Raw genomic sequence first — 27,654 nt, forward strand, 5'->3', positions numbered from 1 at the left:
ATTTTTTTTTAGGGTGGACCTCCGCTTTAATTTTTTGATTAAAGTTCCACTTTAAATAATGACATTGAGTGACATGGATTTTAATTGGCCATGACAGCCATACCAAGAGGTAAACATGTCAAATAACATAAATTAATATTGAACCAAATAAACCAATTATTGGCAAGAATTACCAGAAGGTTACCATTAAGGGGGCTTTGGATGTCCACAAAGACAACATTTAACCAAGATCGCCCCTGCTTGAGGACACTACAGAATTGCGCATCAACAAGATCTAGCTCCGCCTCCCTTTCAGAAACTTCAAGCCTAAATTGGCCCTCTTTGCCCCCACCTTCCAAAATAAAATCCCAGCTTTGTCTGTGCCCTTGCTCCTCTCTGCCTATCTGACTCTCAATAGACTTGGAGCAGAATACAAAACGACTGAGGGTCCACAGAACTAATGGGAGAAATAGATAATGAAGGGGTTAAGATGTGGAAGTTAGACCTCACTTCCTGTGGACCCTTTGTCTATTTTTATTCTTCTCTAAGTCATATTTTTATTCATTTATGGCTACTTTGTAGGGCAGGAAAGCTAATACTTTCTCGTTCTGCATTTTCATCCTACTGATTCTGCCAGTCCCCCTTTAGTATCCCTTTGCTATCTATAAAAGTAAAATAAATTACCCTAATATTGATAATCCTGTCAGGTTGGTAACGTGTAAACGCTTTAGTTCTATGTATAATTTGTAAAGCTATATGTATATGGGACAGCTACACTATATTACCAAAAGTATTGGGACGCCTGCCTTTACACGCACATGAAATTTAATGGCATCCCAGTATTAGTCCGTAGGGTTCAATATTGAGTTGGCCCACCCTTTGCAGCTATAACAGCTTCAACTCTTCTGGGAAGGCTGTCCACAAGGTTTAGAAGTGTGTCTATGAGCTTTGTGCACTGGTCCAAATTATTTAGTGGAGGGACGATTATGGTGCGGGTTGTTTTTCAGGGGTTGGGCTTGGCCCCTTTAGTTCCAGTGAAGGGAACTCTTAAGGCGTCAGCATACCAAGACATTTTGGACAATTTCATGCTCCCAACTTTGTGGGAACAGTTTGGGGATAGCCCCTTTCTGTTCCAACATGACTGCGCACCAGTGCACAAAGCAAGGTCCATAAAGACATGAATGAGTGAATTTGGGGTGGAGGAAATTAACTGGACTGCAGAGTCCTGACCTCAACCCAATCGAACACTTTTGGGATGAATTAGAGCCAGGCCTCTCATCCACATCAGCGCATGACCTCACAAGTGCGCTTCTGGAAGAATGGTCAAACATTCCCATAGACACTCCTAAACCTTGTGGAAAGCCTTCCAAGAAGAGTTAAAGCTGTTATAGCTGCAAAGGGTGGGCCAATTTAGGATTGAACCCTACGGACTAAGGGGCAGATCCACAAAGATCTGCCCCGGCGCAGCGTATCTGAGATGCGCTACGCCGCCGTGACTTACTTGTCGTCGGTTCGAATCCTGAAAGAATTTGCGCCGTAAGTTACGGCGGCGTAGTGTATCTCTCGCGGCGTAACGGCGCCTAATTCAAATCGGCGAGTAGGGGGGCGTGTTTCATTTAAATGAAGCGCGTCCCCGCGCCGAACGAACTGCGCATGCGCCGTCCCTAAATTTCCCACCGTGCATTGCGCTAAATGACGTCACAAGGACGTCATTGGTTTTGACGTGGACGTAAATTACGTCCATCCCGATTCACGGACGACTTACGCAAACGAAAAAAATAATTCAAATTAACCTCGGGAACGACGGCCATACTTAACATGGCAGGTGTAACTATACGCCACAAAACAGCAGCTTTAACTAGAGACGACGTAAAAGAATGCGACGGCCGCGCATACGTTCGTGGATCGTCGGAAATAGCTAATTTGCATACTCGATGCGGAAAACGACGGGAACTCCACCCAGCAGATGCCAAAGTATTGCATCTAAGATCCGAAGGCGTACGAAGCCGTACCTCGAAAGACAGTAAAAAGGAAAAAATGACTGGGTAGTCATAAAAGTTCACTATATACTGTAGCAGCGCTTAATCAAAACGAAGTTCTGAATAAAAGTTCTATATTGACATAGGTATCAAAATAATGGTGCAGATGAACATCAGCAGTGAACAGTGTCTTCTTTCATATGTGCTCCTTATCACCAAGGGGGCCGTGTTTTCACCACGTGCGGGGATATTATCCCCTTATGGGGATGCACTCACCAGATCAATGATAAAAAACAGCATGGGATACACAACGGCATATGTCATCAGTCTTGCACTTTCCACCACTCTGCTTGTGTGTGTGTCTTGCTCGTGTACATGTATAAAGGAATAAACTTGGATAGTGAAGTACCGTTTAAAAGTTTATTGAAAAAACCCCCATAGGTCCCCTTTAAAATATGCGTACCACAAAGTAAAGTAAAAAAAGCATGTATTAGTACTGTGCCTGTTCCCTTTCTGGATGTATAGGTAGATTATGGCGTTTCTGCTCAGTCCTCTGTCCCTGACCTCCCAGGGTTCACAGTCTACAGGTCGTTCGATGTTGGCCACGCCCTGACGCGTTTCGTCATTGGCTGACTTCGTCTGAGGGCGTACAAAGCCGTACGCCTGTCGGATCTAACCCAGATGCCGTTGTATCTTGGTTTGAGGAAATTTGAAAGTACACCAGCGTATCAGTAGATACGCCGGCGTACTCTCTTTGTGGATCTGCCCCTAAGACTGGGATGCCATTAAAGTGGATGTGTAAAGGCAGGTGTCCCAATACTTTTGACAACTATAGTGTGTGTAATATACATGCGCATGTGCAGGAGTGACGCCATCGCAGCCCCAGCCACTCACACAGCCAGAGTCCACAAACCCAGAAGGAAGACCGGGCGAAGATGGAAGTGCCTTCAGCGGTGACGGCACGCTGCTGGAGAGCTTTGTTTTCAGTTAAGTTTCACATAATGTGCTAGTATGCCATGCATGGCACATCTTAACACACTTGGCACATTACGACGTTACCTTGCAGGCAAAAAAAAAATGCCCAGCAGGTTACTGTCGATTTAAAGCCAAATTCCAGGCAAATTTTTTATTATATTCTTTTAGATAGAGCAGAAACTGTTAGAACTTCTTGGGAATTGTAGTTCCATAACAGCTGGAGGGCCACAGGTTGAGCACTCATTCCTTAGGTCAGTGTTTCTCAACTCCGGTCCTCAACAAGCCCCGAAAGGTCATGTTTTCAGGCTTTCCATTATTTTGCACAGGTGATTTGATCAGTTCCCTGTCTTGGTAATTACCACAGCCGTTTCATCTGAGGGAAATCCTGAAAACATGACCTGTTGGGGCACCTGGAGGACTGGAGTTGAGAAACACTGCCTTAGGTGATACACAGAGATGAAACAAATCCTCCTACATAAATCGTACCAGTTTTATCTGCAGCCTTCTTTCCTCTACAGCAGAGGTAGGCAACCTGGGGCCCTCCAGCTGTTGCAGAACCACAAGTCCCATCATGCCTCTGGGAGTAATTGTAACTGCCAGCCTTGCAATGCCTCATGGGAAATGTAGTTCCACAATAGCTGGAGGGCCCCAGGTCGCCTACCCCTGCTCTACAGTCATTCAAAATGCTGGCAGAAAGTCAATGTTACACTCTGCAGAGCTCAGTGAGGAGATCTCTGAGGCCCCGTACACACGTCCGAGGAACTCGACCTGCCAAACACATCGAGTTCCTCGTCGAGTTCTGTGTTGAAGCCGCCGAGGATCTCGGCGGGCCGACTTTCCTCATTGAACAACGAGGAAATAGAGAACATGTTCTCTATTTGGCCCGACAAGGAACTTCCTCGATGAAAAGTGTACACACGACCGAGTTTCTCGGCAGAATCCAGCTCCGATCGAGTTTCTGGCTGAATTCTGCCAAGAAACTCGGTCGTGTGTACGGGGCCTGAGAGCTGATTGGAGGGAAGAGACACAACCCATTCACACAGCACACAGGAACAGAGTTGAGGCTGTCAATCTGCTAGAGGTCCCTCCTCTGTCACCTTTTTTCTCTTGGTGTCAGGCAAACTTGTCAGAAGTGACTTATTGTGATAGCAGCGGAAGGAAGCTGCAGATAGAAATGACACTTATGGCTCTTAATTGAGACAAGTACACACTATAGAAGGATATGCTTTGTTCATATTTCATGTCTGAGGTTTACAACCGCTTTAGCACTGTATAAAAATAAGTAAATAAGATAAGCATACAAAACACATTGAAGTCGGTAATGACTTTATCATATGAATTGGAATAATAACATACTGTATATTGTGTTTTCTAAAAATATACTATACTTTCCCTTTTATTACCAGCAAGTGGCATCTCTCCTGTAAAACACAGAGCCATATTTCTTCCTGGATTGCCTAGCGCTGAGCTATGAGCTATTTTAGATATGGCCTATTTATCAATGTCAGCCATCCAGCTGCATTCTCAGCAAAGCTGTCATTGTGGGCCGCTTTTCCCCACTTATTAGAATGGCCCTGCTGTCAACACAACCTAGTCTTTATGGAGGACCTTTCACTTTTATAAAAAAAATTTCCATCAGTTCGGTGCAAGTTCTAAAACTTTCTTTTTTTACTTTGTTATAAGTAATACGGAGATCTTTTTTCCAAAGCAGGCAGAATTCTGCAGTGAGAGTCCTAATAGGGCACCCCACTACACCCCACTACATCACACATCATTTGACTATTGCAGGGAATATAGAATTGACAGGCTAGGGAATATTGAAGGGGCAATCAGTAGCTTAACTACTTCCAGTACTTCTCTGGCACTTCTTGTTCACATGTAACAATCAGTATTTTGTGCTAGAAAATTACTTAGAGCCCCCAAACATTATATATTTTTTTAAAGCAGAGGCCATATAGAATAAATTGGTGGGTTTAGCAATTTATTTTATGTCATAGGGTATTTGCGCTGTTTCAAATGCAATTTTTTTTAGGCAAAAATACACTTTTTTGAATTTCAATGAAAAAAAAAAAACACAATACATATCCCAATTTTTTATAAAAGATGAAGTTTTATGCTGAGTTAATAAATTCCAAACATTTCATGATTTAAAATTGTGCAAAAGCGACAAATGGTGTAAATTTTACTATCCATGGGTGACACTTTAAAAGCCTTTACAGGTTACCACTTTAGATTTACAGAAGAGGTCTGGTTCTAGAATTACTACCCATGATCTGACGTTCGTGGTGATACCTCACATGTGCGGGACGTCATTGGCGTGCGTGTGGGGCCAAAGCATGCGTTCGCCTTTATGCACAAGCATGGGAGGACAGTGGCTCTTTCATTTTTTCTTTTTTTCTTAATTATTAAATTTTTTTTTTTTTTTATACTTTTGCTATTAAAACACAGAGCCATTTATAGTATATACATATTAAAATAACCCAATTTTTACTATTTATATTTATTTATTTTAATATTTATATACTATAAATGGCTCAGTGTTTTAATAGCAAAAGTATAACAAATAAATAAAATAAAATGTAATAATTAAGAAAAAAATACAATACATAACCCAATGTTTACTATTTATATTTATTTATGTATTGTGTTTTTTTATTTTTGCTTTGGGGCCAAAGCATGCGTTCGCCTTTACGCACAAGCACGGGAGGACAGTGGCTCTTTCATTTTTATTTTTTTCTTAATTATTACATTTTATTTTTATTTTATATTTTTGCTATTAAAACACTGAGCCATTTATAGTATATAAATATTAAAATAAATATACATAGTAAAAATTGTGTTTTTTATTTTTTTCTTAATAATTACATTTTATTTTATTTCTTTTTTATACTTTTGCTATTAAAACACCGAGCCATTTATAGTATATACATATTAAAATAACCCAATTTTTACTATTTATATTTATTTATTTTAATATTTATATACTATAAATGGCTCAGTGTTTTAATAGCAAAAGTATAACAAATAAATAAAATAAAATGTAATAATTAAGAAAAAAATACAATACATAACCCAATGTTTACTATTTATATTTATTTATGTATTGTGTTTTCTTATTTTTGCTTTGGGGCCAAAGCATGCGTTCGCCTTTATGCACAAGCATGGGAGGACAGTGGCACTTTCATTTTTCTTTTTTTCTTAATTATTACTTTATTTTTTTATTTTTTTTATACTTTTGCTATTAAAAGACAGAGCCATTTATAGTATATAAATATTAAAATAAATATAAATAGTAAAAATTGTGTTTTTATTTTTTTTCTTAATAATTACATTTTATTTTATTTCTTTTTTATACTTTTGCTATTAAAACACTGAGCCATTTATAGTATATAAATATTAAAATAACCCAATTTTTTATATTTATATTTATTTATTTTAATATTTATATACTATAAATGTCTTGGTGTTTTAATAGCAAAAGTATAACAAATAAATAAAATAAAATGTAATAATTAAGAAAAAAATCAAAACACAATACATAACCCAATTTTTACTATTTATATTTATGCATTTTTCTTTTTTTATTGAAATTCAAAAAAGTTTATTTTTTCCTTAAAAAAATATATTAAAAAAATAGCAATTAAAAAAAAAATATATCACTTTTATTGGTGTCACAAGGAATGTAAACCTCCCTTGTGATAGCAATAGGCATGCGACAGGTATTATTTATGGAGAGGTCTGGGGTCTATAAGACCCCAAATCCATTCTATGCACTTAAAAGACTTTTAAATCACCAACATTGGTGCTTCTGGATGCTTTCAATTTTCAAAAAATTGTGCAGATGTTTTCCAAGTGAACCGGAAGTGATGTCATGTCATTGCTTCTGGTATACGATAATGAACAGTCGATCAAAGCTTCCTGGCTTTGCTTGGCTGTCTGGCTAGCTTGCGCCGGCTGGGAGAGCCCGAGAGAGCCATGGAAGATGGTGGGATGTCCCCTCCTGCTGTTTGTAATGGCAATTGAGCAGCTGGAAAACCACTCCAATTGCTATTACAAGAGAGCCAACTGCCCGCCCCAAAAAAAAGGATACTGCAGCTGCAGGCATCATCCCGGCAAACCACCGAAAGCCCAGCGACGTATGGGTACTGGACGGGAAGTGTAATACAGAAACACACACATTGTACATTATATAATACTGTAATAGAGTGGATTATAGGATTTTACAAGCATTTTAACTTGGTTCACACTGGGGATTCCTGACAGGCAGGGAGGGAGAGGGGGAGAGAAGACAGCACATTACATGTTAAGACCTACCCCAAAAATAAGCCCTACTGTGTCTTTTGTCGCCAAAATTAATATACCGTAAAACCCAGGCTTATTTTCAGGGAAACATGGTAGTCAGAGGGGAGTACACACAAATCGAAATTCGGCTGGTTCAGCAGGAATTTTGGTGTACCTGGATTTAGGCTTCAAAACCTTCTTAGAAGATAAATAAAAACAATAATAAAAAAAAAAGAATTGAATGTAACCAGAAGCCCAGGTTTTTGCACCAAAACATAATACAGCAGAAAGCTGAAAAAAAAAAAAAAAAAAAGCAATTACACACCCCACAGATACAATAACAACGTTGTGTCATTCCCCCATCATGCATTCATAGCTCAACTTCATCTCAGTTATTTTATTGTGCTGATGATCCCCTCCCCACTGGGACTTCAGCATGCTGCATCCAACTATCATAAGAATACAAAGAGCTATTCTAGAACGCTGTCGTGATCCCGCTCCGCTGGTCACCAGGCAGCTGTGGAAAAACATAGAATTCTCCACAGTAGTTTTTATTTATTCCTGTCACTACTGACTGGTCAGTTAAACATACACGGCACACTGCGGAGATACACCAATTCACGGTCTACAAGCTGAAGTCTCACTGTGCCATTTTCCAATGGGTTACAAGCTCTGGATTAGTTGTATTAACCACTTAAGTCCCGGGCCAGAGCACTTTTTGCAATTCGGCACTGCGTCGCTTTAACTGAAAATTGCGCAGTCGTGCGATGTGGCCACCAAACAAAATTAATTTCCTTTTTTTCCCACATATAGAGCTTTCTTTTGGTGGTATTCGATCACCTCTGCGGTTTTTATTTTTTGCGCTATAAACAAAAATAGAGCGACAATTTTGAAAAAAAAATGAATATTATTTTTTACTTTTTGCTATAATAAATATCCCCCAAAAATATATAAAAAAACTTTTCCGCAGTTTAGGCCAATGTATTCTTCTACATATTTTTCGTAAAATTTATTTTTTTACTAGTTATGGCGGCGATCAGCGATTTTTGTCATGACTGCAACATTATAGCGGACACTTTTGACACCATTTTGGGACCATTGTCATTTTTACAGCGATCAGTGCTATAAAAATGCACTGATAACTGTAAAAATTACACTGGCAGCGAAGGGGTTAACCACTAGGTGGTGCTGCAGGGGTTAAGTGTTCCCTAGGAAGTGATTCTTACTGTTGAAAACATTTGGAAAAACCTCAGAGTGGGATTATATAGGCAACACACATAGAACTTCAAAATATATAAGAAATATATCAATTTATTACAAATATATAGAAATATTACACAATACAAAAAATATCAAAAAGCTGTATAAATACACAATACATAAATCATATATGATGTAAATACTGTCTATGCTACCATCACCAGGATTTGGGAAATAGGTTGTAGCAGAAAGCCGACGCGTTGAGTGATTCTTACTGTTAGGGGGCGTGGCTACACGTGACACGTCACTGACCGTTCCCGATCACGGGGAGCAGTCATCGGTGACAGTGTCACTAGGCAGAATAGCAGAATTGCCAAACGCAATCGCGGGACTACCGGGAACGTCGAGGTCCAGGGACCCGTGGCTGCACTCGCGAGGCATGCGGCGGGCAGCCGATTTAAAGGGGCGTACCCGTAAGCCAATCTGCCTGCCCGTGCAATTCTGTCGACGTAAATGGGCGTGCGGTGGTCGGCAAGTGGTTAAAGTTGATTTGCATCAGTGTAAAGGATAAAGGTCTTAATCTATGCCAAAAAGTGGTGTTAAATACTGAAAAACCTTTTGGCTTACTTTGCACGTGGGCGCCATTTTGTTTATGGTTACAGAGAGGCTTCAGTATCAACTTTGGGATTTTTTTTGTAGATTTTTTGTTGGCACCTTTAAAAATGATGGTGTCCTTTGTTTTGACTCTTTTGTACATAGCTCCCAACTGTCCCTGATTTCGAGGGACTGTCCCTGATTTGGAGCAATGGCCCTCTGTCCCTCCTTCCTCCTAATTTGTCCCTCATTTTGGTCTGATCTATAGATATATTTAAAATGCACTTTTTCTCTTTCAAAAAATGTTTTTCAGCACTAAGGCCCGGTTCACACTGATGCGAGTTCATAACGAATGTGATGCATCAAAAACATTCTAAATTCGCATGTCATCCATAAAGCCATTGTTTTCAATGACGGTCGTTCCACCACACTACTCTCCACAAAAAAACAGGAAATACGCAGGAAGTTAACAACTTTTTTGCTACAACATCAATTGCAGAATGTCCAACTCCCGAAATTCACGATAAAATCGCGGTAAATTCGCACCTCACACAGGACAAAAAACCTGAACAAATTCGCAGCGCAGCAGTGTGAACCGAGCCTAAACCTTTCATCTGATTTCTCAATCGCTGCATTTGTAAATTCCAAAAGCCAATATAAAGGAATAGTAGTGGTAAAAAAAAGCACTTGTGGGTTTAATCAATCCCTTTTTTTTTAACAATTCTTCTATAAGGGGGAGTGGCAAGGGGTGTGTCCTATGCCTGCATACTTTTGCTAATAGGTGTCCCTCATTCCCATCTCAAAAAGTTGGGAGGTATGTTTGTATATGAACATGGATGACGTGTAGATGCCTACTTGAAGCAGTGTTGCCAACCTACCAGATTGAAATTTACTGACACGACACCCGAAATTTACTTGCACAGCCAAGTTTTTAATGGCATTTCCAAAAGTTACAAAATCTAAATTTTAAGTACACATTTCAGTATTTAGGCTACAAAAAGGGAAAAATGTAATTAGAAATGTGATTTAAGGGAGATTTTAAGGCAAAAAACATAGGGCCAGATTCACATACATTTGCGGCCGTGTAACGTAACCCGTTTACGATACACCGCAGCAAGTTTCCAGTTTTAGTGCCCGATCCACAAAGCACTTAAAGAGGAGTTCCACCCAAATTTGGAACTTCCTCTTAACCCACTCCTCTCCCCCTTACATGCCACATTTGGCATGTAATTTTTTTGGGGGGGGAGTGGGGGCTTCAGCACGAGTGGGACTTCCTGTCCCACTTCCTCCTTCCTGTAGGCGACTAAGCTTAATCGCCTTCAGGAAGGGGCTGCTGTAGGCGATCGCCTAGGACACGTCACAGGTCCTAGGCGATCTCCTGGCCAATTACACGGCGCCGGGCCGCGCCGCTCGCGCATGCGCAGTGGGTGCCCGGCCGTGAAGCCGAAAGCTGTCACTGCCGGGTGCCCACACTGAAAATGAAGACGCCGGCCGGGGAGGGGGGGAGAGGAGCGGAGCCCCGGCCGGCACGTCGCTGGAGCGCTGGAGCAGGTAAGTGCCTGTTTATTAAAAGCCAGCAGCTACACTTTTTGTTGCTGCTGACTTTTAATAAACATACAAATGGCTGGAACTCCCCTTTAACTGGAAACTTGCGGCACTTAAATACGTCCGGCGCAAGGCGGGCCAATTCAAATGGGAGTGTGCCATTTAAATTAGGCACGCTCCCGTGCCGGACCTACTGCGCATGCTCTGTTTCGCAATTCCCGTCGTGCTTTGCGCGCAGTGACGTCATTTTGTCGAACGGCGACGCGCGTAGCGTAATTCCGTATTCCCGGACGGCTTACGCAAACGACGTTCATTTTTAAATTTCGACGCGGGAACGACGGCCATACTTTAGACAGCAATACGTTTGCTGACTAAAGTTAGGGCACCAAAAACGACGACTAACTTTGCGACGGGAAACTAGACTAGCGGCGACGTAGCGAACGTGAAAATCCGTTGTGGATCGCCGTAACTCCTAATTTGCATACCCGACGCTGGTTTACGACGCGAACTCCCCCCAGCGGCGGCCGCGGTACTGCATCCTAAGATCCGACGGTGTAAGTCAATTACACCTGTCGGATCTTATGGATATCTATGCGTAACTGATTCTATGAATCAGTCGCATAGATAGAAACAGAGATACGACGGCGTATCAGGACATACGCCGTCGTATCCCTTTTGTGAATCTGGCCCATATTTCTTATTATTTTTGATATAGTAAGTAAGTAGCTCAGGGACAGGACTCAGGAGGGCAAGACATTAGAATGGGCGGCACACACACATATAAACAAGCTGTCCCTCCACTCCAAACAGCACTAACAGTCCTAATTCTGGCTTGCCTTGCTCCCGTCCCTCCCGAGGCTCAGGCCGCTCCGCTTGGCTCCCTTGTACCATGACATTATATGACACTCTCATGCATCCCCTCCACCAGTATCATCCCCTGCTGGCACCGGCTGAACACACCGTAGCAGGCGCTCCAATGGTCTCAGCAGGACCCAAACTGCTCATTTGAATTTCCGAGCCGAGTGTCAGCCATATTTTTTACTGGCAACTTTTTCCTCTTACTGGCATTTACTGGCAGGAGAAAAGTGCCCATTTTTTACTGGCTGCCAGTAAAAATACTGATGGTTGGCAACACTGATGAAGCTAACTAGTGTTGTGAAAGATATGTTGAAGGCCTCGCTCTTGCTCTCTCTCTGGCTAACCATTTGTTGTTCCCTCCACAGTTCGAAGGCAAGACGTCATTTGGGATGTCAGTGTTTAACCTGGGCAATGCCATTATGGGCAGTGGGATCTTAGGCCTGGCCTATGCAATGTCGAACACGGGGATCATTCTTTTCGTGTGAGTATTCCTACCCTCCTAACGGTGAAGTGTTTCCTGGCACAGATCCAGGTTCCTATCAGTTTGGGAAAGTCCTTTCCATGAACAGCTTCTGTGAGAGTAATAGCCCTAAACAGCTGCAGCTGGAGAGATTGCAGGCTCATATTCCCACACTGAGAACAGCCTGGACTCAGTATACAGACAAGCCTGGATTATATACATGCACAAAGACCACCTTACATAGCGTCTTATACTGACCACTTATGTCATTAAAGAGCAATGCTAGGAAACCAGAAACACACCAATTACTTCTCCTATACATTCTTGCAAAGTGCTTTCTTTTTATTTATTGAAATATTTCTTCATATTGAGTGTACCACACACCAAGTGAAAAACGAGATCAGGCTTGCGGTGAAATTGCCTGCTCTGTTAGCTGATGGATGGAATGGGGAGGTGATTTGGTGGAGATTACAGGAGGGAAAGAACTTGCATATGGTAATGTTCACTAGCAGTCCAAGGAGCAGAAAGCAAGTAGAAGAAAAGTGACTTGGGGTCTGCAGAACTGCAGGTTGTGAAAAGTGTTCAGCCTCATACACACACGATCGGACTTCCAACTTTTCCGTGGATTTTGCTCCGAAAGGGCGTTGTCTGTGAGTTTTTTCAGCCAACAAACACAGACGTAGTGACGTAATAGACGCACTACGTGGTTTTTCTGCTCTTTGCCGCCATCCTCTGGGCAACTTCTGCTATCGTTGTCTGATCTTTAGCATTGGTTCTGAGCATGCTTGTTTGTACTTTGGACTTTAGTCCGATGGACTTGTGTACACACGATGTATTTGTTGCCGGAAAGATTGGGTGTTCACACAGCGAACATTTGTCCGATGAAAAAAGAAAAACATTTGTCAGATGGAGCATACACATGGTTGGATTGTCTGCAAAAAAAGGTCCGTCGGAGGTTTGTTGTCAAAAAGTCTGATCGTGTTTACGGGCATTTCTTAATAAAAGAGAAGTAATTTTTTTTTTTTTTTTTTTTAAGAATCATACTTACTTGGGTGGATGCAGAATCTGTCACCCAGCACCTCTAACAGTGAGAACTGAGCGATCGAACACCGCCGATCGCTCAGTTCTCAGTGCTCCCTGAACAGGGAGCTGATGACTGTCAGTCACCGGCTCTCTTCACTGCCCCCCCCCCCCCATGCTTACTGGAGCACTGGACTGTTCAGGCTCTCAGTAGCTCGCTGAGAGGCTGAGCCAGGTGTCAGTGTTCTGTCAAAAGAGCCAACTCGTCAAAATCTCCAAATACGTCATTTCAGATTCTCTCTAGCAACTGTAATTGCAGATTTCAATGACTTGTTTTCCCAGAACACCGGCAGCGTATACACTACAGTAGACAATTTAATGAGTGGGCATTGTTAGTCCACCCGCTACTAACCAAAAACATGGCCGCCTCCATGGCGGCAACTTTTTTTTACTGCGTACCCAATGTTCTATCAAAACACCCAAGTCATTGTATACCGTAGTGTATACACTGCTGGGGTTCTGTGAAGACAGGCAAGTCGTCAAAATCTGCAAATACAGCTGCTGGAGAGAAAGCGGAAGTGACGTAATTGGAGATTTTGACTAGTTAGCGCTTTTGACAGAACACTGGTGACCCGTCAGATTAGATAATGGAAGTGACTTTCCGTCAGCTGAATACTTGCTGCGCATGAGCAGGTTTGCTAATCTGACAGAACACCTGCAGTCATAAAGTGCTAAAATGACTGAAATTCAAGATGTAGCTGGGTGTAGTAAGATGTCCGCTGCTGCGTCCGTGTGAGTGCAGGTGTTCTGTCAGATCAGCAAACCTGCTGTGCATGTGCAGCAATTATTCAGCTGACAAACGTCACTTCTGTTACCTAATCTGACGGGTCTCCAATTCTGACGGAATCCAGGTATGTGGGCGGATCCTGACTTCATTTCCGCGATCTTGCCCAAGCCTGGATCAGCACGCTGTCTGCTGAAAACAGGTCACAGGTGTGCAGAACGAACTGGCTGCACTTTAAGGCTGGGTTCACATTAGCGTGAATTGGATGTGGGTTCCCCGCACCCAATCGCAATAGCAGGAGATTTTGACCGGCTCTTTATGAAGCCGGATCACTTAATCGCCACAGCGGCTCCAGTGCGATTTGTACAGGAACGCAGTGTGTCTTTTTGGTCTGTTTCAGGTCCAAATTTAGCCCAAAATTGGGGCTGAAATCGGACCTGAAACGGTGAACGAGGACGCCACGGAATCCTGCTGTGAGCCGCTGCGTGCTCATATGTGCACCCAGCCTTAAAGCAGTATTCAACCCAAAAATAAACATTAATTATATTTTTAAAAAAATCCGACCATGTGTACGCTCCATCAGACAAACTTTTTCGGTTTTCATCGGACAAAAGTTCGCTCTGCAAACAGACAAACTTTTCAGCAACAAAAGTCCTACGGTGCAAAGTCCTGCTGTGTGTACAGAAATCCATCGGACTTTAGTTCGAAGTACAAATACGCATGATCAGAACCAATGTTAAAATCAACCAACAATAGCAAAAGTTGACTAAAGGGTGGAGGTAAACAGCAGAAAAACCATGTGATTTTGGGAAAGTCCTGTCATGTGTATGCATACCAAGTTCACGGCCCTTCAAACAAAAATCCACAGAAAAGTTTGTTGTCCAACCGTGTGAATGAGGCTTTAGATGTGATGGCTGTATTAGTTTCCATTTTTTTAAGCTTTATTTTCTTTTTTCATCTGGTGATCCATCTAGCAAGTCTGTTGATTTTCAAAAGCATAGGCATCCCGCAGAATGTATCATTTTACATGGATGGGCCAAACCACTTAACACTGGCAGGGGTGATTTTAAATGATTTTCTTTTATTTATTCATGCAAAGCTTAAAAAATGTAACTGCTTATAAAGTGTGAGCTGGAGTTTGGCTTCAGTTTGTTAGTGGTCCTAAATCTGCTAATACATTTAACACTACCCCCCCCCCCCCCCCCTCCAACTGACTATGGTGTTGTCTGCTGTGCCCCCTGTGCTTATTCCTCCATCCAGTGTTGTGTCTCACTAATACAGGGTGTGTGTTACTAGCCAGATCACCAGGCGAAAACACAGGCGAAAAGGGCAAAGAAAAGAGAACTAATGCAGCCACCATATACCGTATATACTCGAGTATAAGCCAAGTTTTTCAGACCTTTTTTAGGGCTGAAAATACCCCCCTCGGCTTATACTCAAGTCAGTGTACCTGAAGGGCTGCAAGTGTCTATTGTTTAAAAGTCGCGGATTCCCCCTGGTCCCTTCCATGATAGGCGTTTCCCAGCAGACACTGTGTTCAGTGTTCCGCCTATCATGGATGTCCTCTCATCCTCGGACTCGGTTTCCCAGCAGACACTGGCCCGGATTCAGATAGCAGTTACGACGGCGTATCTCCGGATACGCCGTCGTAACTCTGAGTTGCGGGGTCGTATCTATGCGACTGATTCATAGAATCAGTTACGCATAGATTTCCCTAAGATCCGACCGGCGTAAGTGTCTTACACCGTCGTATCTTAGGCTGCATATTTACGCTGGCCGCTAGGTGGCGCTTCCGTCGATTTACGTGAGGAATATGCAAATTAGGTAGATACGCCGATTCAGAAACGTACGTCCGCCCGGCGCATTTTTTTACGCCGTTTACTTTCGGCTTTTTCCGGCGTAAAGTTACCCCTGGGTCTATGAGGCGTACGCAATGTTAAGTATGGACGTCGGGCCAGCGTCAAATTTTCCGTCAATTACATTGTTTGCGAATAGGGCTGTACGTAAGTTACGTTCACGTCGAAAGCATTGACGATTTGCGGCGTAATTTCGAGCATGCGTACTGGGATTCTTTCGTAAAAAACGTCAAAAACGTGGGGTCACAATTAATTTAAATAAAACACGCCCACATCATCCACATTTGAATTAGGCGGGCTTACGCCGGACCACATACGCTACGCCGCCGCAACTCAGGGCGCAAGTTCTTTATGAATACGGAACTTGCGCCCTAAGTTACGGCGGCGTAACGTATCTGAGATACGTTACGCCCGCCGATAGATACACCATTGTATCTGAATCCGGGCCACTGTGTTCAGTGTTCCCGCCAATCACGGACGTCTTTTCATCATCGGACAAGAGAACGTGATAGGCGGAACACTGAACGCAGTGTCTGCTGGGAAACCGAGTCCGAGGATGAGAAGACGTCCGTGATAGGCTGTTGGGAAACGCCTATCACGGAACGGGACCAGGAGGAGACTGCGACTTTTAAACAATGAATGGACGCCTGTAAAAATTTCAGGTACTCTGACTTGGGCACAGGGAGGCTGCAATGTGCACAATGAGGTTGCAATATGCACAGTGAGGTTGGGCACAGTGAGGCTGCAATATGCACAGTGAGGTTGGGCACAGTGAGGCTGCAATATGCACAGTGAGGTTGGGCACAGTGAGGTTGCAATGGGCACAGTGAGGCGTGCAAATGGGTATTGTTGACCCTCTTTTCCGCTTACAGTAGCTGCTGCATTCTCATCCTAGGCTTATACGTTTTCCCAGTTTTTTGTGGTAAAATGAGGTCGCTTATATTTGGGTCGGCTTATACTCGAGTATATACGGTATAATGATTGATAAGCTGCAATGTAATGCATTTTTGGTTTGGGGTTTAATCCAGCTTTAATCTATACATCCATATAGCACAAGAGGGGTGAGAGATCAAAAGAGCGTGTGAATTATTCTTCAAGTTATTGGTGCAGTAAAAGCTCCTCTGTAAACTCCAACTGCTGAGACGTCATTGAGTAGACGGGAATTGATTTCCTACATTTTTCCGTTGCCATAATGACGTTCCAAGGACACGCTCGATGTGCTTTGTTTGGACACAGCCCGTTCTGTTTGCATGACATGTGAAGCAGATGACTACAGCTTCTGCTACCTTTTGTGTGCCAATGCATGTGTTTAAGTAGCGCTACGCCCGAATGTGAAATGTGGCATTCATAAACAAAGTCCTTCTACATGAACTATAAAGTAGAGCTTCCTTTAAAGCCACTATTTCACCTTTAATCCTAAATAACCAGCTTCATTTTTACCAGAGACTTTAGTTAATTGAGGCAGATCAATGCGGATCAGTCTAAAGCCTCATACACACGATCGGACTTCCAGCAGACAAATCCGTGGATTTTTGTCCGAAGGGCATTGGCCGTGAACTTGTTCTGCATACAGACGGCCCAACATTTTCACCCAATATACACCAAACCATGTGTTTTTTCAGCTCTTTAGCACCACCCTTTGGGCAACTTCTGCTATTATCTGATGTTTAGCATTGGCTCGGAGCATGCGTGTTTGTACTTTGAATTTTACTCCAACGGATTGGTGTACACACAATCGGATAATCTGACGTAATAGATTTATTGCCAGACAGTTGGTGGGCATGAACAGCCAACATTTGTTGTCGTTAAATCCGCCAACAATTGTCTGATGGAGCATACATACGGTCGGATTATCCGACACAACATGTCCATTAGACAATTATTGTCGTAAAGTCCAATCGTGTGTACGGGCCTTTAGATTCCTACACGCTGTGTTTTTATGGCCATCATAAAGTGACTGTCACCTAAAAATAGGGGGGTAGATTCAAAGAGCAATTGCGTCTGCGTAACCATAGTAACGCAGCGCAATTGCTTACCTGCGCCGGCGTTACGAATGCTCCTGATTCAGGAAACTCGTTACACCGACTGCAGCCTAAGAAATGACTGGCATAAGGCTCCTTATGCCGTCATATCTTAGGCTGCATTCTTACGCAGGCCGCTAGGTGGCGTTCCCGTTGTGGTCAGCGTATAGTATGCAAATTGCATACTAACGCCGATTCACAACCCTACACGAGCCCTGCGTACGCAGTTTACGTCGTTTGCGTACGTCGGTTTTTGCGTAAGGCTGCCCCTGCTAATATGGGGCAGCTTTGCTACGTATACCCGTCGTTCCCGCGTCACGAAATTTGAAATTTTACGTAGTTTGCGTAAGTGAATCGTGAATGGCGCTGGACACCATTCACGTTGAAGCAAATGACGTCCTTGCGACGTCATTTGCCGCAATGCACGTCGGGAAAGTTTCCCGACGGAGCATGCGCCCTACGCTCGGCGCGGGAACGCGCCTAATTTAAATGATTCCCGCCCCCTACGGGATCATTTAAATTGTGCGCGCTTACGCCGGGCATTTTGCTGGAGTGCCCACGCAATTTACGGAGCTACTGCTCCGTGAATCAAGGGTAGGGCAGATAATTTGCGGGGGCGCAGGGCAAAAACAGTGCCCTGCGCCTTCGTAAAAACTGCGCAAAGCTACCTGAATCTACCCCAGGGCCTGCATTAGGTTATTAATACTTACCTGTTCCTGCTTTCCATATACCGCCTGCCTTTGCTTCCTTGAAGAGCTATGCCACCTGAAGACCCAAATGAAGATGCTGATCACTGTGGTTCCATCAGCTGGTTGCTATGAGGCTACAGGACACCATTGGTTGGTGGTTGGAGACCTAATGCTAAGCAGAAATCTAGGCTTTGAACAGCAGAGCTCCTTAGGAGGGCAAAGATCTGTTGTAGGAGCATTTCTTGAGTCCAGTGACACCTCTGGACACGTAGGATAAAATGTTGAGGGACTGATAGGCAGGGCCGTCTTTAATGTTGATTGGACCCTGGGCAAAACATTTCTTGGGGCCCTCTCTCATGCAATTTTGCTCTCCACCTGCTCTGAGACATACAATAAATATTAGTTAGACTTAAAATCAGTTTTCTGTATCAGATCAGGCAGTGATTGCGATTGGATGCCAGAGGTTACAGCATTACATTACCACTTACTGAATGGTTGCTAGAGGTTACAGCACACATTACGGCTCACTGTTTAGTTGTTAGAGGTTACAGCACATGATTTCTTCTTGTTGATTGGTTGCTAGAGATTACTGTACAGTAATACTGCTCACTGGTTGCTAGAGGTTACAGCACATCATCTCTTCACTGCAAAGAGGCATGATATACGTATGAATGCCGCCTTTATTTACATTTGAATGCTGCCGGCCTCAGCTATTTACATATGAATTACCGTTATTTACATGTAAACACAGGGTCTGCAGGTGCGTCATCTGTACACAACAATAGGGCAGAGCTGTGCAGCATTAGTAGCAGCACTTCACACTAAGATATTAGGACACAGCACAGGACTAAAAATTCAAGGAACAAGGTAATTTAAACTGGGATAGTTAGCAAGTATTAGGCAGCTGCTTTGGGCGCCACAACAATGGCTGCTGCTTTTGCCCTGCCTTAAAGATGGCCCTGCTGGTAGGATACCTCCAAAAAGTGAATAAAATGGATCTTGGCTAAACTTTCTTCTACAAATATTCGTTCAAATGACACTTTCTCTGGGATTACGCTGACCATGAGATTGGACAATTCCTAAGAGCCGGTTCACATAGGGGCAGCACCAGGGGAGGGCTGGCAGGGGGGGCAGGGTGGAAATCTCCCCCCGGGCTGGTGACACTATGCACAGCCACCGGCCGCTACTACCAAATGCTGTTTTTGCAGAGCAGGAATATGCCTGCTGGAGCTCTGTTAACACAGTTCACGGCCGCTGCTCACATCCCACTGGTGGACTCTGATGTAAGGGGGGCCACTGTGCGGACTCTGATGTAAGGGGGGCCACTGTGCAGACTCTGATGTAAGGGGGGGCCACTGTGCGGACTCTGATGTAAGGGGGGCCACTGTGCAGACTCTGATGTAAGGGGGGGCCACTGTGCGGACTCTGATGTAAGGGGGGCCACTGTGCAGACTCTGATGTAAGGGGGGGCCACTGTGCGGACTCTGATGTAAGGGGGGCCACTGTGCAGACTCTGATGTAAGGGGGGGCCACTGTGCGGACTCTGATGTAAGGGGGGCCTCTGTGCGAACTCTGTAAGGGGGGCCTCTGTGCGGACTCTTGTGATCATGAAAAATCTTAGACTGTTTTCCTCGATCCATTACTTTTCCACGCTCTATGGGCCACTTGGCTGGACTTGCCCCCCAGACCTAAGGCTGCCAGCCCTCCCCTGGGCAGCACGACTTGCCGAGCTACTCAATTTTGAATGACAATTGCGCAGTCATGCAACACTGTTCCCAAATTACATTTTTATAACTTTTTTCACATAAATCGCTTTCTTTTGGTGGGATTTAATCACCGCTGGGTTTTTTATTTTTTGCTTAAAAAAAAAAAATTGGAAGACAAAAATTGTATTTTCAGGAGGAGGTCAGCAATGGCAGCCCCATATTTCAGGACAGATTTCCGATAAGAGGTGTAGACCTCGTAGGCCAGATATGCTTTAGCCAGCAGGACTACAATCCCTATTATGCTCCTTTATTCACTGGTTAGCAGAGTGTGCTAGGACTTGTAGTTCTTCAGCAGCTAAAGGGCTGCAGATTGCAAATTCTTGTTTTGAACATTAAAATGTGTCTTTGATCTTCTCTATAGGATCCTTTTAATATGCATTGCTGTCTTGTCTGCTTATTCCATCCATCTCCTCCTGAAGTGTTCAGGTGTTGTTGGTAAGTAGCTTTCTCTTTTTTGTATTATTATTTCTTCTTTATACCCTGTACTGCCTCTCCTGTACACAGTGCTTTTGGAAGAAAAAAAAAAAAAAAAGCAACCATTTTCAAAGGCATTTACATCAGTCTTTTTGCTTCATATTCCACATTTATATATCCCCGCTGGCTTGCGCTACACTGTTAGGCAAATTAGTTTAGCACCCCCATAAATCGTCCACACTGCTTCCAGTATGTGGGCGGTTGGCATTCTGCAACTGTGGGGGGGGGCGTTGCTACAAATTTTTCACCATCCCTGTCCCATTGCAGAGATTTCCCTTCACTTCCTGTCCCATAGCCAAACAGGAAGTAAGAGGAAATCTATGCAAATTAAGGGAATCCATTGCCCCCCCCCCCCCAGGCCATCAGAACTAGTGTCCCCACTTGAAAATTTCAGGGTGGGTCTTAAACCGCAAGGGGTGTGGCCTTGACAGGAAGGGGTGTGTCATATTTAAATTAGGGGGTGCATGAGTTTAGTCAGGCCTAGGGCAGCACAAAACCTAAATACATCCCTGCCCAACACACAAACCCAGAAGACATTCAATGCCCATGTGATGCAGTATACCACAACACACAGTAACACATCAAGCATTGTGGTGCGCTGCATTGAACAAAATGGCACGTCTGTTTTTTGTCCATTTATTTGGATGGGCTGCCATAAAGCAGAATTAAACTCACCAGTTAAACATTGCCTAATATGAAAGTGACCATAAATACTGTCTATGGATCATATTCAGGTCATTCAGATTAGTCCCTATTGTTTTTTACCCTCTTTTTCTCCTCCTGATGCTGACTAGCGTATGCGCAAAATATGCTGCATTCCCAGCATAACAGTGTGAGGATTCAATCACCTTGCTGGGAAGACATCAGGTACCCAAGCACCCACTCTGGCATAAGCACGTGTTTTTGACATGCCTATTTTGCCCCACATAGGAAGTCAGCACCACAATCTAAGATGGCACTGGCTTTCATGGCAGAAGAGAGCTGTACCCTGCAGTCCAAATCTAAGTCTTGTGCGTATGCGGATACAAACGGTGTTCGACGTGAGCTTTTGGTCGGGAATTCCAACCGTGTTTAGGCCCCATCGGAGATTTGCTGTCGGAATTTCCCAACACAAAAATTTGAGAGCTGGTTCTCAAATTTTCCCACAACAAAAGTTCTTGTCGGAAATTCAGATCGTCTGTATGCAATTTAGACGCACAAAAATCCTACGCATGCTCGGAATCACTGAACTTAATTTTTCTCGGCTCGTCGTAGTGTTGGACGTCACCGCGTTCTTGACGTTCGGAATCTCTGAAAAGATTTGTGTGACCGTGTGTATGCAAGACACGTTTAAGACAAAATTCGGTCTGAAAAAAATCCACGGTTTTGTTGTCGGAATTTACGATCTTGCGTACGCGGCATTAGAGTAATTCAAACTGGAACTTGCTTTTGGGGATTTAGGTTTGGGAATGGGCCCCCCCAAATGTCCATTGAGTTTAGTTCCACTTTAACTCAATGCAAGTTAACACACAACATAAAGCAATGCTCCAAAATGGCAAAGTGAGTATATGGCCTGGAGCTGAGTGAAACTAGGAGGAAGGCCAACATGACTGGGGCCTGCAGGCGAGGCAGAGTATTAGTGGGTGATTTCGAATGATGCCTTCTGCTTATCAGATTGAAGCGTTCAAGGCAGAGGGTGTGCCCTGTAGTGGGTAGAGAGAAGGGGGGATCGTGTCACAGCTCAGTTTAAGCTCATCAGACAGTTTTCTCCCACCCTTCCTCCCTTGTTTGTTCTGGTTTGGGGGAGCTGGTTAAATAATTGTGGAAAATTATGGGTTGGGACCATCTGAGGTATGGGTGTCCCATCCTTATAATATGGTGGTAACATGAGGGTATTAATTAGGTTGAATCTGGTAGTACGTAAGTGGTTAATTGTCCCTGTGGCCGGTGGCTGGGGGTCTTTGATTGGGTAAATCGGGAGTATATAGGCTTTCAAAGACCTTTAGAGCGGGCATAAGCTGAGGTTGGTTTATTTGTTATGCATTGACTGTATTATATGCATTAAAGGGGTTGTAAACATATTTTTTCCCCCCCTAAATAGCTTCCTTTACCTTAGTGCAGTCCTCCTTCACTTACCTCATCCTTCCATTTTGCTTTTAAATGTCCTTCTGAGAAATCCTCACTTCCTGTTCTTCTGTCTGTAACTCCACACAGTACTGCAAGGCTTTCTCCCTGGTGTGGAGTGTCGTGCTCGCCCCCTCCCTTGGACTACAGGAGAGTCAGGACGCTCTCTACGTTGCAGATAGAGAAAGGAGCTGTGTGTTAGTGGGCGTCCTGACTCTCCTGTAGTCCAAGGGAGGGGGCAAGCACGACCCTCCACACCAGGAAGAAAGCCTTGCATTACTGTGTGGAGTTACAGACAGAACAGGAAGTAAGGATTTCTCAGAAGAAATAAGGACATTTAAAAGCAAAATGGAAGGACGAGGTAAGTGAAGGAGGACTGCACTAAGGTAAAGGAAGCTATTTAGGGAAAAAAAAATTCCTTTACAACCCCTTTAAACTTGTTTTCTTGTGATGGTTGTATTGAATGGATTGTAATAAAAGCCTGTTATGGCCATTCGACTCCAAATAAAATGTGTCGTCTGGTCATTTTGGATGGGGGGGGGTTGGTCAAGTGTTTAATGTTTTATAGATAATCGGAGCCTCTGCATTCTGCAGGTCCCTTAGGCTGCATTCACACCTGAGCGTATCGTTTTGCGTCGGTTTTTACCGTGATTTGCCGCGGCAAAACGCAACGTTTTTTACCGCGATTTGCCGCAACAAAACACTGCGTTTTTAACCGTGATTTTGTACAGGTCTAGGGTCACCAATGTAAAACGCCCAAATGCCCAAATTCGAGCGACAAAAAAGGGTCCAGAACTTGTTTGGGCTTCAGGCGTTCGGCGTCAGGCGTTCTGTAGTGGAGATGTGAACCATCTCCATAGAGAATAATGTATTTTTTCCCCTCTAGCGTTTTGGGGCGTCGCGCTTCAGGCAACAAAACGCTCAGGTGTGAATGCAGCCTTAGTCATGACTGTGCCAGTGTGACACTAATGCCTTGTACACACGGCCGGACTTTCCGACTGGCTTTTTTTCTCGGAAAGTCCGGCCGTGTGTAGCCTCCATCTGACCTTTTTTGTCGGATGTCCGACGGACCTTAGATAGAGAACCTCTTCACTATCTTTCCGTCGGACTCACAGCGGACTTTTGCATACCGTGTCCGACCATGTGTACGAGGCATTAGAGGAACCGCTGCAGCAAGGTTTGACCAACCCTGAGATCATCAGATCACCTGTAGTTCAGACCGTTTGATCACTTTTACCTTTGTTTGGTCCAAACCTTATTTTAGTGGAGTTCTCTTTAAAATGTCGCATATCTAATCACACTTGAACATCCTTTCTTTCACCTACTCTCCCTGAGCTTCCTGCAACCTCTACATTTATACTCGCACCTTTTCTCCATTTACACAGTGACCATTTCCCACCAATTTCCTCTCACAATCTTTCCTTCTCCTCAGGTATACGTGCCTACGAACAGCTTGGAATGAGAGCATTTGGACCTGTGGGGAAGATTTTGGCAGCGTTAATTATAACCATCCATAATGTGGGCGGTAAGAAATCTATTTCCCTTCTATATTCTGTGTAACCACTGCAATAGGAAATGTTAATCACCAGATCTTAGATTGTAATGAGGTATAAGGCAGTGGTGGACACTCCTGCATAACGAGTTCAGGAGCCAGTCAGCCTTTAAACAAGCAGGTAGTTTAATGATAACCCATATTTTCTTTCCTTTTGTCTTCAGACACCATGTAGCCCTTGACACGCTTGAACACGGACATGTTGTTATACAAGCTCTGCTCCTTGTGTTATGGTTATATCAATAGAAAATACTACTAGGAGGAAGAGGAGATGATTTTATGTTGAAGTATAAATGGAGAGTATTCTGACTCCCTTTAAGATCCCCTGCTCCTCCATACCCTGCTGCCCTGGTCTCTATCCCATCAGTGCCAATATGCTAAAAACAGACCTGTTCCTCCCCCCTACAGCTGCTTTGCGAAGTTTACAAAGGGCTATAAATCACCCTGCTGAAAGTTATAGCAGTTGGCAATTTTCCTAAATAGCAAGTCACCAGGTCCAACCACAGTAAATGTGGGGCAGCCAAATTTGCTCATTATTTAATATCCACTTACCGACTGCCCTATAGCAGTTTTACTGCTACAGGGCGGCTGTGCTGCTCAGGATTATATAATATATATATATATATATATATATATATATATATATATATATATATATATATATATATATATATATATATATATATATATATATATATATATATATATATATATATATATATATATATATATATATATATATATATATATATATATATTGATCCTGCACTACCGGGTAGCAGGCACAAGTGCGCGCCGCAGATGGCGATTCTACACATCGGGAGCCGATCAGCGCATCCCACGGACTCGATGACCGCCGTCACCCGCTGATCGTTCTGTACATAGGCAGAACGGCAGTCTGCCTATGTAAACAAGGCAGATTGTCATTATGTCAGTACAGAAGGCATGGATCCTGTGTTCCTGTAAAACAGAAACACCAATCCACGCCTTCCCCTAACAAAAGCATCTCCCACACTACACTAAAACACCAGTTAGGCACACAGTTAACCCTTTTATCACCCCTGATGTTAACCCCTTCCCAGACAGTGTCATTAGTACAGTGACCGTGCATATTTTTTAGCTTTAATCACCTTATTAGTGTCACTGGTTTCCAAAAAGTGGCCGATTTGCCTGCCGCAATATCGCAGTTCCGCCATAAGTCGCTGATCACCGCCATTACTAATGAAAGTGAATAAATACAAATTCTATAAATATATCCCATGGTTTGTAGATGCTATAACTTTTGCGCAAACCAATCAACATACGCTTTTGTAAGATTTTTTTTTTTTTAATCAAAAATATGTACTGGCCTAAATTTATGAAAAAATGTGATTTTTATTGGATATGTTTTATAGCAGAAAGTAAAAAATATTTGTAGTCAGAGTCCTCATCTGGAAATGTGATATTCAAACTACCAAGGCCTGAGGTGTGCCTTGGCCTAGCTGGTCAGTACGCCTAAAAGAGGGCATACCTTGAATGTATGACTATGAAGAAATGTATGAAGAGTATAAGTATGAGAAAATAGGGGGAAACGGGTGGGAGGAATAGGAAGAATAGGACCTGACACCGGAACAGACAGAGGAGAAGGGATAAATAGCCCTCAGACTCCTTCTACAAACACAGTATATATATATATATATTATATATATATATATATATATATATATATATATATATATATATATATATATATATATATATATATATATATATATATATATATATATATATATATATATATATATATATATATATATATATATATTATAATTTGTTTTCAAAATATTTTTTTGTTTAAGCACAAAAAATAAACGCAGAGGTGATCAAATACTACCAAAAGTAGCTCTGTTTGTGGAGAAAAAAAGAGCATAAATTGTATTTGGGTACAGTGTTGCATGACCGCGCAATTGTCAGTTAAAATAACGCAGTGCTGTATCGCAAAAAATATCCTGGTCATAAAGGGTGTAAACCTTCCGGGGCAGAAATGGATATACAGGTTCTGCCTTTTGTTTAGTAGTGCAGAGCAACGATTGTGTTTAATCGCTCCCTATCCAGAGTGCACGTATACGGACAGGTTTAACCAGTTGAGGGCCACATAGTTTCTGGCCTGGTCACACACTGCATTTTTGTCTAACATTTTGAAATCCCTCTTTTCGACAGTGGTCATCCAAATAAGTGTCTTAGTTTAAAATGTTGGATTTACATGCATCTTAAGATGAACTTGGCTAATGTCAGCAGTCATTAAGCAGGGATGCTAATTCCCTTACCTTAAAGACCACTAGACAGAGCATGTACAAATCTTTATGTAAAGTACAATACCCAAAATATTAAACCAAAAACTAATAAAATGTTAGCGCTGTTCAAATACATTTTGCAATAACTACAAATGCACTAAAAATAGGTTGTATAAAGAACGTGAAACTTGCAATGCTGAAGATAAGAAAACAGTCATATTATTTGGTACAATAAATTGCACAGAACAATTGTATCTAATTGTCTCTGCAGCATCTTTGCAAATCAGGAATAAGCGTACTTTATTTGTGTGATGACTAATGAATCATGTAACCCAACCCTTCCTTTTTATTTCAGCTATGTCCAGTTATTTATACATTATTAAATCCGAGCTGCCACTCGTCATCCAGACTTTCATGGGGTTGACCGCGAAAACTGAGTAAGATCATAAAGAGTTGTACGCTTATCTGTGTGTGTGTGTGCGTTTACCTGGCTCACCGTTATACATTACCACTGTCTGAATCCCTTCTTCTCCACAGCGCTTGGTATTTCCAAGGTAACCTGCTCATCATCATTGTCACAATCCTCATCATTCTCCCCCTCGCTCTCATGAAACATCTTGGTAAGACCCGAATCTAAGGACCTTGTCCAAACACGTATAGAGTTCTCATGGCTAATCAGCAATGGGCCAGATTTATCAAACTGAAATATGGATCTCTACTGTCCAGCACAACCAAATTAAGTGAAAGAAAGTATCTGATTGGTACCGGTAGACTATTCTCCTTCCAGGCACTTTCATAAAGAATGCCATGTATAGTTGTATTGAGATCCGTTCTTTATATAAAACTTGTATGTGCTATTCTATATCTGGTGTACAGACTATGCTGGGTGTTCTGTCCAGTATACAGTCTGTGCTGGGTGTTCTGTCCGGTGTACAGTCTGTGCTGGGTGTTCTATCCGGTGTACAATCTGTGCTGGGTGTTCTATCCGGTGTACAGTCTGTGCTGGGTGTTCTGTCCGGTGTACAGTCTGTGCTGGGTGTTCTGTCCGGTGTACAGTCTGTGCTGGGTGTTCTATCCGGTGTACAGTCTGTGCTGGGTGTTCTATCCGGTGTACAGTCTGTGCTGGGTGTTCCATCCGGTGTACATTCTGTGCTGGGTGTTCTGTCTGGTGTACAATCTGTGCTGGATGTTCTATCCGGTGTAAAATCTGTGCTGGGTGTTCTGTCCGGTGTACAGTCTGTGCTG

General features: G+C 43.0%; 1 protein-coding gene across 4 annotated transcripts in view; it reads left to right on the plus strand.

The window, feature by feature from the left end:
• The window catches only part of SLC38A5 (solute carrier family 38 member 5), a 141,348-nt gene that overhangs the window by 86,729 nt on the left and 26,965 nt on the right, over positions 1-27,654 (plus strand). For all 4 annotated transcript variants that reach the window (XM_040324525.1, XM_040324526.1, XM_040324524.1 and 1 more), the window contains 5 exons: positions 11,777-11,892; positions 20,369-20,442; positions 24,017-24,109; positions 26,765-26,846; positions 26,947-27,029. In XM_040324525.1, the coding sequence (XP_040180459.1) occupies positions 11,777-11,892; positions 20,369-20,442; positions 24,017-24,109; positions 26,765-26,846; positions 26,947-27,029 (448 nt within the window). The remainder of the gene's footprint in view (positions 1-11,776; positions 11,893-20,368; positions 20,443-24,016; positions 24,110-26,764; positions 26,847-26,946; positions 27,030-27,654) is intronic.

This window comes from Rana temporaria, chromosome 9 (assembly GCF_905171775.1).
Source record: "Rana temporaria chromosome 9, aRanTem1.1, whole genome shotgun sequence".
NCBI lineage: Eukaryota > Metazoa > Chordata > Amphibia > Anura > Ranidae > Rana > Rana temporaria.